Here is a 22613-nt window from a genome sequence, read left to right on the forward strand (position 1 = left end):
TATGTATATATATATATATATGTATATATATATATATATATATATATATCATATATGTATCATAGCATATATATCTTAATGCGTTTTAAATGCTTTCCACAATCTTGCAATATTCTAAACAATGTTTCTAAACTCTAAACGCTGTAAAAGAGCACAGAATGTAATTATCTCAGCCACGCCCACTTCTTCGCTCTGCACGGAGATCAGCTGATCAGCTGCAGAAGGAGGCTTCTCCCATGGATGTGGGCTGCACACAGGTGCTAAATAATTTTAAAATAATTTATTTTAAATAAAAATTTCATGCCGATCGTGCGGCTCATCCATCAATCAGCCAATTGTGTGTCATGTTTAATCTTACTTTAAAAAAACGTGATAGTACGAGTCCGCGAAAAACAAACCGCGTAGTAGCGAGGGACTACTGTATACTGATTTCTATATATTGATTTGCTGATAAAGAAAAAAAAATGTTGTTGTTTTTTGCATTATGACATTTACTGTTTCTTACCTTTAGGATAAAACCATCGAGGAGCAACTTTCGATGGGTATTCGATACTTTGATCTCCGTGTTGCCCACAAACCCAATGACTCATCCAGTGACCTCTACTTCACCCACGTCATATACACACATTTGACAGTTTTAGTGAGTTCAGGTCACTTTGATAAATGCTTCATTTCACTTCACAGCATTTACGATGTCCCTCCTGAACAGGAAACCCTGGTGTCTGTTGTCAGCTGGCTATGTTCTCACCCGAAGGAGATTGTGATCCTGGCCTGCAGTCATTTTGAGGGCATAGATGACAGATACCACGAAGCATTCATTTGTTGCTTGAAGAAGTTGTTTGGCCCGAAGCTGTGCCCCTGGAAGGTTAGCTGTCTCCTAGAGCAGGTAATGTACAGAGGAAAAAGAGAAAGTGTTGCCTTATTGTATCTCTTTCAACCTGCACAGGAACCAAACCTGAGCCTGCGGAGTCTGTGGGCATCTGGTTACCAGGTCATTCTGTCCTACGACTCCCAGATCACAGCTAGACATCCAGAACTGTGGCCTGCCATCCCTTACTGGTGGGCCAACAAGTGCACAGCACAGGATGTGATCAGTTTCCTCGACTGGCAAAAAGACATGGGACGTCCAGGTGAGATGGTCTACAGCAGGGGTGGGCAACAATGTTTTCCAGAGGTCCATATCAAGATATTTAACGCAAGCAAATGGCCAAACAGAGAAATGAAAAATACATTTTCTTTAAGACAGATAATCTTGAATACATTTTTCAGGCTTTTTTTGTTTGGCTGTAGTTAGTAGGCCTGTCACAATAACAAATTTTGCTGGGCGATTAATCGTCTCAGAAATTATTGCGATAAATGATAATATTGTTTGAAATTTGACAATAATGAGTAATTATTGTCAAATTTAAGAAGAAAATTGGGTTAATATCTGTGTGGTACCTTTTTTTGACCACTGGATGGCAGTATAAGACTGTTTAAACCGAAGGATTCATGATAGTGAGGGAGCGAGCAGCAGCGTGTCTCTTTAAGAAAAATGGGAGGGAAGCCCCTCTGATGGGCTGTCTCTCGTAGTTGTTTTTCGTTTTTCAAAATGGTGGATGCTCGGAATGTTTTGAGCTCTTTAGCATTTGTCACATAAAGCTATTAATAAAAAAAAAAAGTAAACAAGTTCTCAGCTTTTTTTTTGCAGAAAAATAGAACTTTTTACACAAAGGCACAGGTTTCAACCATGAATGTTATAGTTTCGACAAGATGGAGTTTTTTTCCCCGATGTCGGCCTGTTAGCTTAGCTCATAGCTTAGCTTCTCAGCTTAGTTGCTTTTAACGACCCAAAAACGTGATTTTTGGATCGTTAAAACAGATTTTAAAGAGAAAAGAGAAAGGGAGGAGTCAGTGAAGAGCACCGGAGCTGAGCATTTTGTCATCCAGTGTCTTCAGCAGAAAGAGAGACACGAAGAAACGATAAAGCTGATAAATGAAAATGAGGTCGATAATTTTCATTCATCATGCAATTAATTGATTTATTGTTTATCGCGACAGGACTAGTAGTTAGCATGCTTGATAAAAATATCTCCCCAATACTCTGTAGACTAATCCAAACATTTTTGATTTACACTAAACAAAAATATAAACTCTGCTCTTTTGTTTTTGCTTCCATTTTTCATGAGCTGAACTCAAAGATCTAAAACTTTTTCCATGTACACAAAAGGCCTTTTTCTTTCATTGTTCACTAATTTGTGTAAATCTGTGTTAGCACTTTTCCTTGCTGAGATAATCCATCCACCTCACAGGTGTGGCATATCAAGATGCTGATTAGACAGCATGATTATTGTACAGGTGTGTCTTAGGCTGACCACAATAAAAGGCCACTCTAAAATGTGCAGTTTTACCACACAGCACAATGCCACAGATGTTCCAGGTTAAAGGGGGCATGCAATTAGCTGAAAGAATGTAGCCCAGAGCTGTTGCCCGTGAACTGAATTTTCATTTCTCTGCCATAAGCCATCTCCAAAAGCATTCAGAGAATTTGGCAGTACATCCAACTGTCCTCACAACCGCAGATCACATGTAACCACACCAGCCCAGGACCTCCACATCCAACATTTTCACCTCCAAGATCATCTGAGACCAGCCACCCAGACAGCTGCTGCAACAATCGGTTGCATAACCAAATATTTTTTGTACAAACTGTCAGAAACTGTCTCAGTGAAGCTCATCTGCTGCTCGTCATCCTCATCGGGGTCTCCACCTGACTGCAATTTGTCATCGTAACAGACTTGAGTGGACAAATGCTCACATTCAATGGTGATATGTTGGAGGTGTTCTCTTCACGGATCAATCCTGGTTTTCACTGTACAGGGCAGATGACGGACAAATGGCATTTTGTGGGTGAGTGGTTTACTGATGTCAACATTGTGAACTGAGAGGTCCATGGTGGCGGTGGAGTTAGAGTATGGGCAGGCATACGTTATGGACAATAAACACAGTTGAATTTTATTGATGAGATTTTGTGACGAGATCCTGAGGCCCACTGCTGTGCCTTTCATCCACGACTGTCACCTCATGTTGCAGCATGCCAACTGTACGCTCCCTCAAAACGTGCAACATCTGTGGCATCATGCTGTAGGGCTGGGCGATATCTCAATGTTTTAAAAACATTGAGATAATTTCATATGCAATATAAAATGAGACTATATCGATAAAAACGATGTAGTCTTATACTCTACATATGTAGAGTTATAATTATACTTGAAAATCCACCAGTTTTTCCTCCCAGTCTGCGTCTTGACGCAGCTCCTCCTCTTTCCCTCACTGAATACAAGCCCGCCCCTCACCAGCTGCTTGCTGCAGCTGAAGACTATTTGAATTATAAAGCTGAGCTAAGATGTGCAGATATGTCTTTGTTGACTCACAGTGGGAGAGCCACTTTAAATTCCTGATAGGAATGAAAATGGCGGTAGCTGCTACAAAGGAGAGGTTTGGTGCTCAGCTGGTTTAGAGTGGCACGGTATGAAGTTGTCTTCTCATTAAAAAGTACAGAGACAAATATCCAGTCATTTATTTCATTTATTTTCTGTGTTTCTTCTGGTATTTAAACACAGCAGTAAACCAGTAAAGCACAAACAAGTTCGAACAGCAAAGGTGTGTCCATGTCAAAGGAGAAAAAAACTCAAGACATACGCAGCTCTGCACTTTACACAGTGCGGTGCGTTCACATGCATTGGAACAGCCACGGTGCATTCAAGATGATAGGAACTATGAAATTCAGAAAGAAACTAGCCGTAATCAAACAGAAACGAGCTCAGTAAACAAGCCAGCTACACAACAATGTGGATTTTCTAACAGCTTTGTTCATAAAGGTTCATAAAGGTTCATAAAGGTTCATAAAGGTTCATAAAGGTTAATAAAGGTTCATAAAGGTTCATAAAGGTTAATAAAGGTTCATAAAGGTTCATAAAGGTTCATAAAGGTTGAATGAATATACTTGATTAGAATCAGACTTTTTAAAGAGCAAGTCAGCCTTTCATTACATTTGTTCTGTATGTGTTCTGTTTAAATTTTAAGTGCACAGCGGTGTTTTTGGTTTTGTTATGGAGGAAAAAAAAATATTTTTGAGACATTTATTTTGTACCGTTACAGCTTTGTTGAGCTGTGTCACAACTGGGACACAGCTTTGACTCAAAAATATATTTTTGTTACTACTTTATGGAAAGAAAATATATATCAAGATATCCTGATGCATACTCAATAATCCAGGTAGAAAAATCTAAAAAAGTTAAATCTGGTCCTCTGGACATTCAAAAAAACAAAACAAAGCAAAACAACAAAAAAATTATAGATACGTTTCGTCTTTCATCCGAGAGACTTCCTCAGTCTGAGGAGCTGTATTCAGCTCAGTCTCTTAAATAGCACCGTCTCAGAGTGGATCAACCAGTTTTGCTGCTGACAACCAAAACCAGCTGATCACATGCTCAAGAAGGACCATCAGCCTAACAATGGATCATTAGCACCTGATGGCTGTTTACTGTTCACAGAGGGCTGAGTGATACTAGCAATCACAGCATTGTAAGAGGGGGACAGTTGAACCCGGAGGCTCCACCCCTATTTAATGATGGACGATTTCTTTTCACAAAGATGGCCTCCTTTACTCCTCTCTCAAACCATCGTTCCTCTCTGTCCAGGATGTGAACATCTTCATCCTTGAAAGAGTGACCGCTGGCCTGGAGATGAGTGTAGACCTCAGAGTCCTGGCCTGATGAAGTTGATCTTCTGTGCTGGTCCATCCTTTTGGCCAGTGGCTGTTTAGTTCCCCCGATGTAAGACTGATCACCCTCCTGACACTGAACAACAGACACAACATTACTCTGTTTGTGTCGGGGGACTGGATCTTTGGGATGAACCAGTCTTTAATGTATTTTGGGGTTTAAAAGCCACTGGGACGTTATGTTTAGAAAATAAACGTCTCAGTTTCTCTGATACTCCCTCAACATATGGAATGATCACTGGTCTGGGTTCCTCCTTTTCACCTGATGGCTGACTGGAGTCCTGTTTGGGTTTCTTCTCTGCTTTCAGGAAGGCCCAGTTAGGATATCCACATTACTCTAGAGCCTGTCTTGTGTGGGATTTCTCCTTCTGTCTGGCTCCTGAGCTAGTGGGGACGCTGTCTGCTCTGTGGTACAGAGTCCTGATGACTCCTAACTTGTGCTCCAAAGGGTGATGGGAGTCAAACTGCAAATACTGGTCTGTGTGGGTGGGTTTGCGGTACACCTCAGTTTGCAAATGTCCTCTATCAGAGACTGAGACCTGAGACTCTATATCGAGATATATATCATATATCGCCATTTATCTTAAAATATCGAGATATTCATTTTGGTCACTATTGTCCAGCCCTAATGCTGTGATAAAACTGCACATGGCCTTCTGTGGGCCTTTTATTGTGGGCAACCTAAGGTACACCTGTACAATAATCATGCTGTTAATCAACATCTTGATATGCCACATCTTTCTTCACAGATTTACACAAATTAGTGAACAATATTTGAGAGAAAAAGGCCTTTTGTGTACACAGAAAAAGTCTTAGATCTTTGAGTACAGCTCATGAAAAATGGGAGCAAAAAGAAATGTGTTTATATTTTTGTTCAGTATATTTGTCCAAGATGCTTCTTTTGGACTTCCTAATGTTTCACTGATAAAACACAGGTTTTTAAGTTTTATTTAAGTTTCCTAATGCATGCTCAATAAGCCAGGTAGATAAATGCAACAAGGTTAAGTCAGGACCTCTGGACAGATTCTTCTTTGTTGAAACGTTTCGTCTTTTATCCAAAAGACTTCTTCAGTCAGAGGACCTGACTCAACCTTGTTAGAATTATTTAAAGCTGTTTTCAATTAAGGATATTGGGGGCTGGATGAAGATTGTCCAAGGGCCACTTTTGGGCCATAGGCCATAAATTGTCCACATCTGGTCTAAAGATTGAATGTGTAATCTGACAGGGTTGGGACATTGTGTAAAATATAAATGAAAGCAGAATGCAATGATTTTTAAAACTCATAAACCCTAGTTTTGTTCACAGTAGGACATAGTAAACATATTAAATGTTTAAACTAAGAAACTGTATTACTTGTGGAGGGTAGGGGTGTAATTTTGAATCTGATGGCAGTAATAAACAAGTCGAGACAAGGCCATGTTTCCCACTGTGAAGCAACTCCTCCTTTTTAACAGTCTGCAAACGCCCAGGAACTGAGCAGACCAGCTGCTGAGAGATTTTCCACCTGAAATGTTTCACTCCAGAGCCAAGCTGTTGTAATGGACTCAGGATGAGGTGTAGCATCGTCTTGCTAAAATATTTGAGACCTTTTCTTAAGAAAATAGACATCCAGATGGGAGCACATGTTCTAAAACCTTATATATTTTGCTTCATTGATGTTCTAGATGTGTAAGCTGTCCATGTTATAGCAACTAATACACCCTAATACACTATGAGTGAGGCAGGGGTTGGTTGAAATTGTGCACTTCAAACAGACTGGATGGTCCTCCTCCTCTAGTATAGAAGACTTGGTGTTTATGGTTTCCAAAAATAATAAAAAAAGCATGAATCCAGAACAGTTTTCCACTTTGCCTTGGTCCTTTTTAAAATGAACTTTGGACCAGAAAGGTTGACAGCGTCTCTGGATGGATTCACATATGGCTTATTTTTTAAGCGACATTCATGGATGGCACGGTGAACAGTGTTTACAGACAATGATTTGTGAAAGTGTTCCTGAGCCCATGCACGGATGTCAGACCTGTTTTTAATGCAGACCAAAGGCCTGAAGTTTACAGGTGCCCATTCTTGACCTTCAGCCATGTCCTTTGCTCAGGCACTTCTCCACATTTTTTAAATCATTTTTTATTATAATATGAACTCTAGATTATGGGATATTCAAAATCTTATGCATTTAAAAGTTTGAATTATTTGAATATTTGTGTTTAACACTACTTTTACTCCTTTATGGAAACAATATTTGATATATTTTTAAAATATTATAAACCGGATGTGTGAAAATTCAATCATTTCCAAACAGCAGCTGTTTAAAGTAACTTGACACATGATACTCGTGTGGTGGTTGCTACACACATACAGTAACTCACTGAGCTCCTGCAGCAGCTGTGCCCCAGCCACTCATACAGGAGCAGCTGAATAAGGAACCATTTACAAAGCAGTGAGCTGTAGAGTGAGCTGGAGCTCAGCCAGTGGCCGTGAGCCTCAGTGAACAGGAGGAAACGGGAGGGCAGCGTCTACAGAGCAGCAGAGGAGTGTGAAGAGTTTGCACTGGATAAGAATGTAATAAACAAGCGCTGCATACACACAGATTGTTGCAGAAGTGTTTAACTGCTGGATTCCTTAGATAGAGAACTTTACTAATTGGCTTTTATGTGAATGTTTCTGTAAAGTGCCCTGAGACAACTTGTTGTGATTTGGTGCCATATAAATAAACTGAATTGAATTGAATTGAATTGAACTGCCATTTAATGCATCAATGACACGTGCCCAATGATGTGTCATGTATCATTGGAAACTTTTAAGTGGGTTTACTGAAATTCACACGTTTTTCTAGTGGGTATACTCCATATGCCAGCATATCGCGTAGACCAGTCGTTCCCAACCTTCCATCCATCTGTCCATTATATTCCGCTTGTTCCAAAGTCAGGTTGCAGGGGCAGCAGTTTGAGCAGGGAAGCTCAGATATCTCTTTCCACAGCCACCTCTTCCAGCTCTTCTGGAAGATTCCAAGGCGTTCCCAGGTCAACCGAGAGACAGTCTCTCCAGCGTGTCATGGGTCTTCCCTGGGTAGACCGACTGGTAAACAGAGAGTTTTGTCTTACAGCTCTCTCTTCACCACAATGGACCGGTACAGAGTCCGCAATACTGCAGATGCTGCACCAATCCATCTGTTAATCTCACGCTCCATTCTTCCCTCAATCTTGAACAAAACCCCGACATACTTGAACTCCTCCACTGGAAGCAGAACCTCACCCTTGATCTGGAAAGAGCAATTCACACTTTTCCGGTTGAGGACCATGGCCTAAGATTTGGCGGTGCTAATTCTCATCCCAGCTGCTTCACACTTGGTTGTGACCCGCTCCAGTGAGAGCTGAAGATCACGGCATGATGACGCCAACAGGACCACATCATATGCAAAGAGCAGAGAAGGAATCCTGAGGCCACCGAACTGAAAACTCTCCGCCAGCTGGCCGCACCGAGAAATTCTGTCCATAAAAGTTATGAAAAGAATCGGTGACAAGTGGCAGCCCTGGTGGAGTCCAACTCCCACCCTGAAGGGTCCGACTTACTGCCAGCAATGCGAACCAAGCTCTTGCATCGCTTGTATAGAGCTTTGGAACATACGTCATTAGGAAAAATGATATGTTGTAGAAAAAGCCTCTCTATTGTGTGATGTGGCGAGCCAATAGAGCTTTGGAACCTACGTCACTGCGTTGGGGACGTGTGGGGGCGTTCCCGTCTCGACCATCATTTTTATAGTCCTCAGAAAAAAAAACAACAACTCTGGTGTTTGTCTGTGGTGTCACCGCTGTATCCTCCTTCATAACGCTGAAAAACAGCTCAAAACAAAGTGGACTGTATCGTGACAAACTTCTCCCAGATGATTAAAAACGGTACATGGAAAAAATAGGTAAAATTGGAAATGTCGCGCCTTTGAAAAAATAAAAAAGGAGCAGAGACCCGGAGTAATATTTACCTCCACTGACATTCGCAGCAGATCTGGTGTGTGTCAGTGTTTACACTGCAAATCATTTAAAGAATTACAAGTTACTGGAAGCACTGGTCCAATCTATGAAGGGCTGGGTGGATGATTTGGACATTTTTAAAACCCCGGATTGAGAATATGTTGTGGTTTGAACAAAGGTACGTTGTTCTTGGCTCCTTAATTTTACATAAATTATTAATGTACATTATTTTGGAATCAATCAAGTTTCTGTATGCTATGAACACGTGATTTTTAAAGTATGTTTTTAACTGATTTACAAAGCTCCAAGTTGAAATGGTTAATTACCTTATTTTTAATGACTTGAGCTCATCTAATCACATGTTGACTTCAAATCCTGATTAGATTACTTTATATATATATATATATATATATATATATATATATATATATATATATAACACTGTGTCTACTCATTTCAAACAAAATGGAGTGTGAATCATGAGGATGATGCTCCAAAGGCCTACATTAAAATTACAGCTAGCAGTAGAAAAATCTAAAAGTTAAATGTGTTTTCATCATAAACACCAACTTCCCTGAACTTGGATCATCTCCTGATGGACTCAATGTGTGATGCTGCTGCCTGGAGAAAGTTTTCTTACAAATCTAGGACATGCAGCATCCAGCAGGCCGTGGAGGCAGGGAGTGAAGTTCACCTGAAGAAACATCATCCATACTCTGCACAGGTCCATCATCAAACCACTGTGAGCTTGTGTGGACCCAGAAAGACATGGCTGTGGTCCGTGTGTCTCCAGAACAGGAACTGTGTGAAGCTCGTCTCCAGAAAGCACGAAGCTTCTTAAACATATTTCTCAGAGCACGTTTGTGCTGCAGCTTCAAGGAGACAGAAATATGTAAATCATGCTGTTAACTTATATTTGAACAATTTGTGCAGCAGTTTTCTATGAAATGTTTTACCTCACACCATGTTCATCATGTTTGTTACTAGAAACATTAAATTACATAAAATGTTTACTTCAAAATAGGATGTTTCTTTACATGTTTATTTCTTACCTGAAATATGTTAATACATCAAATGTTTATTACAAATGTGATAAATTTCATCAAGTTTACATGTTCCCTGAAGTGATGAATCAAATGTTTCATGAATATTTACCACACGAGTTTTTATTAGATGAGAAAAAAACAAACACTTGAAAGTTTTTATTCAACTGTAAATATATTTCAAATCAATGACTTCAGCAAATATAATTTTTTTCCAAACTACATTTTACATATATCAGTAGCAGCATGTGCAGGTTTCATTAGCATTAAATTTACAACCACACTATTCAGTTCAACTCAGTTTATTTCTGTAGCGCCAAATCACAACAAAGTTGTCTCAGGGACTTTACAGGAACATTCACATAAAAGCCAATTAGTAAAGTTCTCTATATAAGGAATCCAGCAGACAAGATGAATCTTGGCTTCGTTGCAGTCTCCCATCCTGAGCAAGCACAGTGGAGACAGTGGAAAGAAAAACTCCCTTTAACAGGAAGAAACCTCCAGCAGAACCAGCTCAGGACAAGAGACCATCTGCTTTGACCGGCTGGTTGAGAGGACAGGAAGGAGAGACAGACTAACACAGAATGGTAGGTCCAGGTATAGGTCCAGGTATAGGTCCAGGTCCAGGTCCAGATATAGGTCCAGGTATAGGTCCAGGTATAGGTCCAGGTATAGGTCCAGGTCCAGATGTAGGTCCAGGTCCAGGTATAGGTCCAGATATAGGTCCAGGTATAGGTCCAGGTCCAGGTCCAGATATAGGTCCAGGTCCAGATATAGGTCCAGGTCCAGGTCCAGGTCCAGATATAGGTCCAGGTGTAACTGAAAGACAAAAAAAAAAAAAAAAAAAACCCCGCATATTAAGGATAGAAACAATAATTACAAATTCAAAACAGGTTGAGCAGAGTAAGTAAAGACAGTAGCAGAGTGAAAAGTGTGGTCAGTTTGTCCTCCAGCAGTCTAAGCCTATAGCAGCAGAACTAAGGGACAGCTCAGGAAACCCAAGCCGACCCTAACTATAGGATTTATCAAAAAGGAAAGTCTTAAGCCTAGTTTTAAAATTGGATAATGTGTCAGCCTCATGGACAGAGGTTGGAAGTTGGTTCCACAAGAGAGGAGCCTGAGAACTGAAAGATCTGCCTCCCATTCTGTTTTTGTAAACTCTAGGAACCACAAGTAAACCTGCAGCCTGAGAGCGAAGAGCTCTGTTAGGAAAATATGGAACAATAAGATCTGTAATATAAGATGGAGCTAGGTTGTTGAGAGCTTTGTAGGTTAGAAGTAAGATTTTGAATTCTATTCTGGATTTGACAGGGAGCCAATGGAGAGAAGCTAAAACTGGAGAAATATGATCTCTCCCAGTAACTCCAGTTAAGACTCTGGCAGCAGCATTTTGGATCAACTGAAGACGTTTTAAAGAAGTATTTGGACACCCAGATAATAAACCATTGCAATAGTCCAGTCTAGATGTGACAAATGCATGGACCAGTTTTTCTGCATCATCTTTAGATCAGATGTTTCTAATGTTAGTGATATTACGCAGGTGGAAGAAGGAGGTTCTAGTAACGTTTTTAATGTGGGGGATAAAAGACATGTCCTGATCAAAAATAACACCAAGATTTTTAACATTAGAGCTGGAGGACAGATTAATGCATCTAAGGAGGGAGAAAGACTGAAAAATTCATTCCTAAGGGGCTCAGGTCCAAAAACCAAAACCTCAGTCTTGTCTGTTCAACAGGAGAAAATTAAGGGTCATCCAGGTTTTTATGTCTTTAAGACATGCTTGTAGTCTAAGTAGCTGATTGGATTCATTGGGTTTAATGGACAAATATAATTGTGTGTCATCAACTTAATGAAAATGTATCCCATGCTGTTTAATAACTTTACCTAATGGAAGCATATATAAAGTAAAGAGTATTGGCCCAAGCACTGAGCCCTGAGGAACTCCATGACTAACTTTGGTGTATGAAGAAGATTTATTATTTACATTTACAAACTGGAATCTATCAGATAGAAATGATTTAAACCATTTTAGAGCTGTTCCTGTAATCCCAACATCATATTCAAGCCTCTGTAGTAAAATATTGTGATCAAATGTATCAAATGCAGCACTGAGGTCTAACAGGACCAGTAGAGACACAAGTCCATTGTCTGAGGCCATGAGAATATCATTAGTGACTTTTACTAGTGCTGTTTCTGTGCTATGATGAGCTCTAAACCCTGACTGAAACTCTTCAGATTATTTCTTTGTAGATGTTCACGCAACTGACCTGCAACTATTTTCTCTAGAATTTTTGAGATGAAAGTTAGATTAGATATAGGTCTATAGTTGGCCAGAATTTCTGAATCAAGATCAGACTTCTTAAGTAAAGGTTTAATTACAGCAACCTTAAAGCTCTGTGGTACATAACCATCCATTAAAGACAAATTAAGTAGATCCAAAATGTGGACATTAATTAGTGGAAATACCTCTTTAAACAGTCTGGTTGGGATGGGATCTAGCAGACATGTGGATGGTTTGGATGAGGTTATTATTTTTGACAATTCAGAGCTCAACAAGACAAAAACTGTCCAAACATAAATCAGGCTCTAGTGAAATTTTTAAAGTTGTCTCATTTGACAGGGGACTAGAGATAGTAGAAGGAAGGATGGTTTGAATTTTCTCTCTAATTGAAATAATTTTATTTATAAAGAATCTCATGAAGTCATCACTACTTATAGTTGTAGGGATACATGGTTCAACAGAAATGGGACTTTTAATTAGTCTAGCAATAGTACTAAACAGAAACCTAGGGTTATTTTTATTCTCCTCTATTAAAGATGAGTACTATAAAGTTCTAGCTTTATGGAGAGCTTTTTTATATGTTAGCAGACTATCTTTCCAAGTTAAATAAAATTCTTCAACATTAGTAGAGCACCATTTTCTCTCCTGGTTTCTAGATGCTGCTTTAAAGTACGTAACTCAGAATTGAACCAAGGAGCCAGTTTCCTCTGATTGATTACTTTCTTTTTCAGTGGAGCAATTTTATCAAGTGAAGTTTGCATTGAAGTTGTAAGATGATCAACTAGATGATCTAAGTCTCTGTTCTCTGATGCATTACTCTGCAAGACAGAGGAAACATTGATGGAAGAGATTGTTTAAATTTGGTTACAGCATTTTCTGATAAGCACCTGCTGAGATGAAATTTACTCTCAGTGACTGTGTAGTCATTTAATGTAAACTCAAAGGTTATTAAAAAATGGTCGGACAGAACAGGATTTTGAGGAACTATTACCAAGTCCTTAATCTCTACACCATAGGTCAGAACTAAATCAAGAGTGTGATGATAAGAATGAGTAGATGTGCGGATGTTTTGGGTAAAACCAAATGAGTCTTTTAAATTATTAAAGGCTATGCTTAAGCTATCACTCTCAACATCCACATGAATATTGAAATCACCCATTATGATGATTTTATCAGTATTTAATAATAATTCTGTTAATAATTCTGAGAATTCAGACAAAAACTGAGAGTAAGCGCCTGGTGGACGATATATAACAACTAGTAAAAGTGGCTTTTCTGATTTCCATTTTGGATGAGAAAGACTGAGGGGCAGCGATTCAAAAGAATCATAACTAATAACTGGTTTAGCATTAATTAATAATCCTGACTGAAAAATAGAAGCTACTCCTCCACCTCGGCCAGTTGTTCTAGGAACATGAACATTTAAATAATTAACAGGAGTGGATTCATTTATACCAACAAAATCCTCCTGTTGTAGCCAAGTTTCTGTCAGACAGAATAAATCAATATGATGATCAGTTATCAGTTCATTAACTAACAGGGATTTAGAGGAAAGAGATCTGATGTTCAATAATCCACAATTAATGATTTTATGATTTTGCTCTGGTAAAGTAACTGCGTTTATTTTAATCAGATTTTTATGGTTTATATTTTTAGAGCTGATTTTTGGTTTATTTAATTTGAGCCGTGGGCGAGTTGACCCTGTTTCAATGTGGGTGTGGGTGGGTAACAGAGGAGAAGCAGCAGAGAGGGGTGGAGGACTACAACTCTGCTTCATGTTCCTCCTCTCCATCATCTGCAGCCTCACTGAGCTCCTCTCCTGGAGTTTCATCCACTTCATCTGAAGGTTTGTCTTGAAGAGGACATATCAGAACACAGATCAGTATTACTACAGTAAAAGTGGCAACACTAGAAAATTTAAACAGTTTATTTCACAATTGCACAGACGTCCACTCTGTCTAAACTCGGATTAAGTTATATGCAAAATATAAACCTGACCTAAACCAGGTTGACCCACTTCTATGAACTAATATGAACTAAACATGATACACTCCAACAAAATCATGGCATAAATTCATGGCACAACACCAACAAACTGAATTTAGACACTCACCAGAATGTCTGGAACAAACTAGCAGGTATCTTGGGACGCTGGAGAAAGTTATCAAGACGTCTCACTTCTCCTTTTTGTTAGTCCGACACATGAGCTCCTCGCGTTGTTTCCTGGTGGAGACTCTATTTAAAAAGTCCGTTTTCGATCTTTGTACAATTCCAGTCGTGTGACCGGACATTACATCCAATAACGCATCAATTTTGGACCATTGCTAAACTGTTTTAACGTACGTAGATTTAAAAAAAAGTCAGCGAGAAAGCTTGTTTTCAACAGTTAATATGGAGGACTATAAAAATGGTGGATCCGGCCCCATCCTATCCCATCAACTGCCGCACCTTGGACAAGTGACGTCACGCTCTAAAGCTCTATAGGGACTGAACAGCCCATAGTAACGGGCCCCCAATCCCATACTCACGGAGCACCCTACACAGTGTGCCCCGAGGAACACGGTCGAATGCCTTCTCCAAATCCACAAAACATATGTAGACAGGATGGACTAACTCCCATGACCCCTCGAGGATCCTAGTGAGGGTAAAGAGCTGATCCAGTGTTCCACGACCAGGACAGAACCCACATTGTTCCTCCTGGATCTGAGGTTTGACCAACGATTGAATGTTAAATGGTAAATGGACTGTACTTATATAGCGCCTTTCTATCTTATCGAGATACTCAAAGCGCTTTACACTACAATCTGTGTCCTCATTTACCCATTCATACAGCACTCTACTAGATCTCTACAAAGCTAATTGAACAAATATTCTCAACAGACTAATCAGAGCTTTTATCACATTCATAAACTGATGGGACATACATCAGAGGCAATGAGGGGTTCAGTGTCTTGCCCAGGGACACTTCGACATGTGACTGCTGGTGGATTCGAACCCCCAGCTCTTGCATTGGAGGATGACTGCTCTAACCACTCAGCCGCAGCCGCCCCCAATCTATCAAACTCGCTTCTCAATTACCACTGAATAGACCTTACCATGGAGGCTGAGGAGAGTGATGCCCCTATAATTAGAACACACCCTCCGGTCCCCCTTTTTGAAGAGGGGAACCACCACCCCAGCCTGCCTATCCAGTGGCATTGCCCCCGATGTCCACACGACGTTGCAAAGGAGTGTCAGCCAAGACAGCCCCACAACATCCAGAGCCTTAAGGAAATCAGGGTGAATCTCATCCACTCCTGGAGCCTTGCCGCCTCAGAGCTTTTTAACTACCTCGGCGACCTCAACCACAGTTATGGATAGATCAACCCCAAAGTCCCTCGACTCAGCTTCCTCCATGGAAGATGTGCTGGTGGGATTGAGAAGGTCTGAGAAGTATTCCTTCCACCTTCCGACGACATCACTGATTGAGGTCAACAGCAGCCCACCTTCACTGAATACAATGTTAGTAAAGTGCTGATTTCCCCTCCTGCCGTCTGATGGTTTGCCAGAATCTCCTCGTGGCTGACAGAGAGTCATTATACAACGTCTCACCAAACTCGTCCCACATCTGAGCTTTTGCCTCAGAAACAGCCAAGGCTGCGGACCGTTTGGCCCTCCGGTACTCCTCAGTTGCCTCTAGAGTCCCACTGGCCAACAAGGCCCAATAGGACTCCTTCTTCAGCTTGACAGCCTCCCTAACCTGGGGTGTCTACCACCAAGTTCGTGGATGGTCACCACGAGAAGCACCGACAACCTTACGGCCACAGCTCCAGGCAGCTACCTCAACAAGCGAGGTGCAGAACATGGCCCACTCAGACTCAATTTCCTCCACCTCAGCTGGGATGTGGTTAAAGCTGTCCTGGAGGTGTGAGATGAAGATCTCTCTGATGGGTTCTTCTGCCACACGTTCCCAGCAAACCCTCACTACACGTTGGGGTCTACCGCATCTGTCCGGCATCTTCCCCCACCATCTGATCCAACTCACTACCAAGTGGTGATCAGTTGACAGCTCAGCTCCTCTCTTCACCCGAGTGTCCAAAACAAATGGCTGCAAATCAGATGACACGGCTATGAAGTCTATCATGGAACTATGACCTAGGGTGTCCTGGTGCCAAGTGTACTTATGGACACCCTTATGTTCGAACATGGTGTTTGTGATGGACAAATTATGACTAGCACAGAAGTCCAACAACAGAACACCACTCAGGTTCATATCAGAGAGGCCTTTCCTCCCAATCACGCCCCTCCAGGTCACACTGTTGCTACTCACGTGGGCATTGAAGTCCTCCAGCAGAATAAAGGATACCCAGCTGGCACACCTTCTAGCACCCCTGCCAAGGACTCCGAGAAGGCTAGATACTCTGAACTGCCGTTCCGTGCATAGGCACAGTTAACAGTCAGAGTCTGTCCCCCCACCTGAAGGCAAAGGGAAGCCACCCTCTCATCTACCAGGGAAAACTCAAACCCACAGGCACTAAGTCAAGGGGCTAGAAGTAGATCCACACCAGCTCGACTCCTCTAACCATGGGCAACTCCAGAGTGGAATAAGGTCCAGCCCCTCTCAAGGAGATTGGTTCCAGAGCCCATGTTGTACGTTGAGGTGAACCCAACTATATCTAGTCAGTACCTCTCAACCTCATGCACAATCTCAAGCTCCTTCCACACCAGAGAAGTCACATTCCATGTCCCAAGAGCCAGCATTGGCAAGCAAGGGTCAGAGTGCCAAGGTCCCCGCCTTCGGCCACTGCCCATGGCATCACGCCCCTGTCTCACACTCACAACTCCATCATGTCATGTTTCGGCTCCTCTTTGTCACCATGCTGTTTTTCTTCCCTATCATTAGCCACGTCCCCCTCTGCACTTTCAGCTCATCAGCCCTGATTCACTGCAACGGTTCTTGGCCTTATTTAAAGAGTTCCACTTTCACTTGTCCTTTGCCAAATTATTACACCACTTTTGGTCACTGATAGTAAAGCCATTCATAGTTTCTTGTACCCTGCCCTTGCCTTGTCTTGCCTTGCCTTGCCTTGTATCCTTGCCAGTTTTTGGACTCCTTGCCTTGCCTGCCCCTCTTGGATTTGTCTGCCTCTCTGGCCATGGTGACACACCCTGTTACCTCTACTAATACCACGCTTCACGAATTACGTTTTTGGATTTTGAATATGGACCTCTGCCTTCCTGTTCATGACCCCTGCTCTGACAACCAGACCCGGTTATTGGATTTGCCCCTCAAACCACATTATTGCAGCTTTTTACTGCAGCTGCTCTGCACAGGCCCAGTGACATCATCACTGCAAACTTGACAGGTGACTCTCACTCTCCATCTGCCTGTGAAGACTGTCTGCCTGTGAAGACTGTCAGCTCTGCTGATTCTGACTTTGCACCCACAGCCTATAATAAATAAAAACTGTTCTTGTTTTTGCACTCCTGTATCTGGCTTAGTATGAGTCCAAAACCCAATCTTGACAGAATAATTTGGCCAAAATGGATTCAAAGCCAGAACAGGAGTGGCTCTCTGGGCTCAAGGACTCCTTGACTAATCTGGACAATCAGATGCAACTATTGAAAACCATGCTCTGTGCCAGGTTTTGCCTACCCACCCCAGTGACTTTTCATAGCTACTTGCCTGCATCAGGTCCAGTCTCAGCTGCAAAACCCATGACTTTCAAACCTGCTGCAGAACCCAAGACCACCATGACTGCAGCAGCTCCACAGGCCTCCATGACTGCAGCAGAGCCCCAGGCCTCCACGTCATCTGCAGCAGTGCCCCAGGCCTCCACATCATCTGTAGCAGTGCCTCAGGCCTCCACGTCGTCTGCAGCAGAGCCCCAGGCCTCCACGTCATCTGCTACAGAGCCCCAGTCCTCCACGTCATCTGCTGCAGAGCCCCAGGCCTCCATGTCATCTGCTTCAGAGCCCCAGGCCTCCACTTCATCTGCTGCAGAGCCCCAGGCATCCATGTCATCTGTAACAGAGCCCCAGGCCTCCATGTCGCCTGCCGCAGAGCTACAGGAGCCCACGTCACCCGCTGCAGAGCCATAGGACCCCACATCACCTGCTGCAGATCCACTGGACACCACATCACCTACTGCAGCTCCACTGGATCCCATGTCACCCACTGCAGCTCCACTGGTCCCCACGTCACCCGCTGCAGCTCCACCGGACCCCAAGTCATCGCCTGCTGCAGCTCCACAGCCTGCCACGTCACCAGCTGCAGTATTCCAGGGCTCCACGACTACCACAGATCTGACCCAATCGCAAGGTATTGAAGGGTTGCCCAGCCTTTCACCCTTGACATTGCCACTTGCTGGATGACCTCATGGCCACCTACCGGAGCCCTGGAACAGCTCTGGACAGCCCTTCTGGTTGCAAATCTGTTTCTTGCCCTCCTCCAAGACCCTCTCCACCCACTTATTTTCTTGTCCGCCTCCGGACCCCCTCTATCCGTCCGATTCTAGCTTTTTTTTCTTTCCCTGGTGGTCCGTCAGGATGCTAGACCTTAAAGGGGGGGGGGGGGTATGTCATGGCCAGCAGCCCCCGCTGACCCCCCCATCAGCCTCTGTCTCACACTCACAGCCCCATCATGTCATGTTTCTGCTCCTCTTTGTCATCATGCTCTTTTTCTTCTCAGTCATTAGTCACACCCCCCTCTGCACTTTCAGCTCATCAGCTCATCAGCCTGATTCACTGCAACGGATCTTGGCCCTATTTAAAGAGTTCCACTTTCACTTGTCCTTTGCCAAATTATTACACCACTTTTGGTCACTGATAGTAAAGCCATTCATAGTTTCTTGTGGCCTGCCCTTGTCTTGCCTTGCCTTGTATCCTCACCTGTTTTTGGACTCCTAGCCTTGCCTGCCCCTCTTGGATTTGTCTGCCTCTCTGGCCATGGTAACGCACCCCGTTTCCTCTACTAAGACCATGCTTCACAGATTATGTTTTTGGATTTTGAATCTAGACCTCTGCCTTCCTGTTCATGATCCCTGCTCTGACAACCAGACCACATTATTGGATTTGCCCCTCAAACCACGTTATTGCAGCTTTTTTCTACAGCTGCTCTGCACAGGACCAGTGACGTCATCGCTGCAGACTAGACAGGTGACTCTCACTCTCCATCTGCCCGTGAAGACTGTCTGCCTGTGAAGACTGTCAACTCAGCTGATCCTGACTTCGCACCCACAGCCTATAATAAATAAAAACTGTTCTTGTTTTTGCACTCCTGTGTCTGGCTTATTCTGAATCCAAAACCCTATCTTGACAGCACCCGACTTTTATGGCCCTTCCTACAGGTGGTGGGTCCACAGGAAGACGAACCCATGCTGCTCCTTTTTGTCTGAGCCCAACCGGGCCCCATGGGTAGAGACTCGGTCACCAGGTGCTTGCCGATGAGCCCCTCCCCCAGGCCTGGCTCCAGAGTGGGGCCCCAGTAACCCACGTCCGGGCAAGGGACACCGAGTTCCTTGCTGTCATGTCCATAAAAATCTTCCGAATCGCTCTTTGTCTGGCCTGTCACTTTGGACCAATCGGCCTTGGGAGACACTACCAGGGACAATTATAAGTGCCCTCGACAGCATAGCTCCTAGAATCATTCAGGCGCACACACGCCTCCACCACGATAAGGTGGACATTCAAGGAGGAGGTTCCCAACCTATTTTCCTCAAAGACCCCCCTTCTTGCTTCCTAGCCAATCTGAGACCCCCCAATCCCTCGCTACTCCCCTCCCGTAAAAGACTCAATCTGTCACGTTTGTGTGCCCAGCTGCCATGTTTTGTTCCCCCTTCATACCAAAGATCCCTTGTTTTCATGTTTCTGTTTATTCTTCCATATTTTGCTTAGCCATGCTCTGCTCCTGCCACTTTCTCACTACACTCACTCTCCCTGCAATCAGGCTCATGCATGTCACCTGCTCAGTCCCCTATTTAAACTCCCTGTTCATAGTCCTCAGTGCCAGATTATTGGAAGCCTTGTGTGAGTAAATGTCCAGCATTCATGTTCAAGCCTTGCCTGTTTCTCAAATCCTGATCCCACACCTGTCTTCTGGTTTCTTCGCCTTGCCTTGTCCTTGCCTGTTTTGGACTTTGAAATCTGACCACAGTACCGGCCCTGTTTGTTTGTCTTGACTACGCCTCCTGGATCTTCCTCTGGTTTTGGATTCTGATTTCTGACCCACGGTTCTCGACCCAAGCCTGTCCCACAAACATCTCTCTCTGGATTTTCCCCAAAGCTGCACTCAGTGTGCTTACACTCTGCTGCTGCCAAGTCTCGGCCCTGGACATCATCCTTCCAAACCAAACTAAAGAGTACACCTTGCTATCGACTGTGAAGGTTAGTGACTCTGCTTATTGTTATCACAATTACCTGAGCCTTCACAGTCTGGTTAAAGTCACTAACCCACGTATCTCTACAGATTGGACCCGGGCCCGGAACCAGACCTCCACCAGTGGCATTTTACTAATAAATAATTTTAAATATTCCTGGTGTTTTTTGTGTTGTGCACAAATACAATACTCAAACCCTTGTCACAATCAGATTAATCTCTTCATCAAATTGATAAAATAATTAAGTAAATAGTTACAAACTTATTTGTAAAAGGTATAAACTGGTAGTTGTACAATAGAAATAAGATAAAAATAAGATAAGAAAAATCTAGAAGAACACTGTTCTGAGAATTACTCACATAACTTGAAAAAAAACTAACAACAGAGTAATCTTAAAAACCGTCTTAAAAATAAAAATTGTAGTTTTGTCAAGATATCTTCCTGATTCTATCATGCAGCTGATTTTTGCAATTTTCAGCCATTTTGTCTATATTCTGTCCTTGACAATATGGTAAATGGACTGTACTTATAGCGCCTTTCTATCTGATCAAGATACTCAAATCGCTTTACACTACAATCATTGTCCTTATTTACCCATTCATACAGCTCTATACTAGATCTCTACAAAGCTAATTGAACAACTCATTCTAAAGAGACTAATCAGAGCTTTATCACATTCATACACTGATGGGACACACATCAGAGACAACTAGGGGTTCAGTGTCTTGCCCAGGGACACTTAGGCATGTGACTGCTGGTGGATTTGAACCCCCAACTCGCATTGGAGGAGGACTGCTCTAATCACTCAGCCACAACCGCCCCATAATATGACAATAAAGAAATGACAATAAATAATAAATTACAATAAAGATCTCTGACTCTGACAGTGTTAGAGAGCGGGACAGTTTTCATTTCATCCACTGCATGAGCCCTGTTGCACATCAACTCCACAATTTTCAGGCAGGCGGGTTTCAGAAGTTGTACTCCAATATTGTGCAGCTTTTCAGCCTTAGTGATTAAAAGAGAACACTCAAAAGATGCTTCTGTAGCTCTGTGCACATCACTACCTGCTCTTTCAAAGGCTTTCTGATGTCAACTGCTTGTTCCTGAAAGTATTCCTGACTTTCACCATCACCAATAGTAATAACAATGTCTGTTCTAAAGTAGGGAGAAATGTTCTTATGTTGTCAGAAAAATGACTCCTCTGTGTGATTTACACATTTAAACATTCACACCTGCATGTGCTTACGTTTATGTTATATAGTTAATAAATCGTGAACTTAACCAAGAGCAACGATAACTCCCTGCCTCCTCTCAGGCAGACGTGCTGCCAACTGAGAGCTGGATGCTGAGTACTGACGTCTTAACAAAGCGCTCTAAAAGTGACAGTACAGATTTTAGTTTTTAGCATAATACATTATAGGAAACTCTTCAAACATAACCAAAATGAGGGTTCTTCAGTGTTAATCAGGATTTGGTGAAATTTCAAACATTATAATTAAAAATAAAAACATATTTGCTAAAATTGTTACACAGACAATAAATTGACATTTTTACAACCTCTAAGCAGACATATGTGACACGCACACACACACACACACACACACCCGTGCCCCCCCCCCCCCCCATGGGGGTTGGGCCCCCCAGGTTGGGAACCAATGGCGTAGACTACACCACTGCGTCCCAACAAAGTTAATATTATTTATTCATGTAAAACTGAAAATGATGAGCGTATTTAGATGCTACTTTGTGTCCACAGAGGGATTCTTCATTGCTGGTCTGAATCTCACAGCTGAAAGGAGCTACATAACCAAAAACCCAAAGGAATCCTTGCGGATGCTGACCTACAGCAACTGGGAGTGTTTGAGGAAGTGGGTGGAGCAGCAGACACCTGGATCAGACCCCAAGAGCCTGAACATTATAGCAGGAGACTTTGTGGGACCACTCCCACTCTGTTCTTTAGTGATCAAACTGAATCACAAACTGAGGTCTAGGAGCTTCAGCCAGATGAAAAAAATGTCTTTATAATTGTTTTCAATGGAAAGTGATTCTAAATGATTGAACTCAGCTATTTTTATTTTCTCAGATTCTTTAGATAAGAAATTTTGTTTTTCTCGAATTTTAAACTGTATTTTCTTTTAAATCTGGTCCTCTGGACATTCAAAAAAACAAAACCAAGCAAAACAACAAAAAAATGTAGAAAC

The 22613-nt window shown here is 42.4% G+C and overlaps 1 protein-coding gene across 1 annotated transcript in view; it reads left to right on the plus strand.

Moving 5' to 3' along the window:
- Positions 1 to 22437, plus strand: part of si:dkey-66a8.7 (PI-PLC X domain-containing protein 1) — a 33297-nt gene extending 10860 nt beyond the window's left edge. Inside the window, exons 3-6 of the mRNA XM_037674365.1 lie at positions 512 to 640; positions 710 to 865; positions 947 to 1130; positions 22169 to 22437. Of these exons, the coding sequence (XP_037530293.1) occupies positions 512 to 640; positions 710 to 865; positions 947 to 1130; positions 22169 to 22437 (738 nt within the window). The remainder of the gene's footprint in view (positions 1 to 511; positions 641 to 709; positions 866 to 946; positions 1131 to 22168) is intronic.
- Positions 22438 to 22613: the final 176 nt, after the last annotated feature.

This window comes from Nematolebias whitei, chromosome 3 (assembly GCF_014905685.2).
Source record: "Nematolebias whitei isolate Nwh7 chromosome 3, NemWhi1, whole genome shotgun sequence".
NCBI lineage: Eukaryota > Metazoa > Chordata > Actinopteri > Cyprinodontiformes > Rivulidae > Nematolebias > Nematolebias whitei.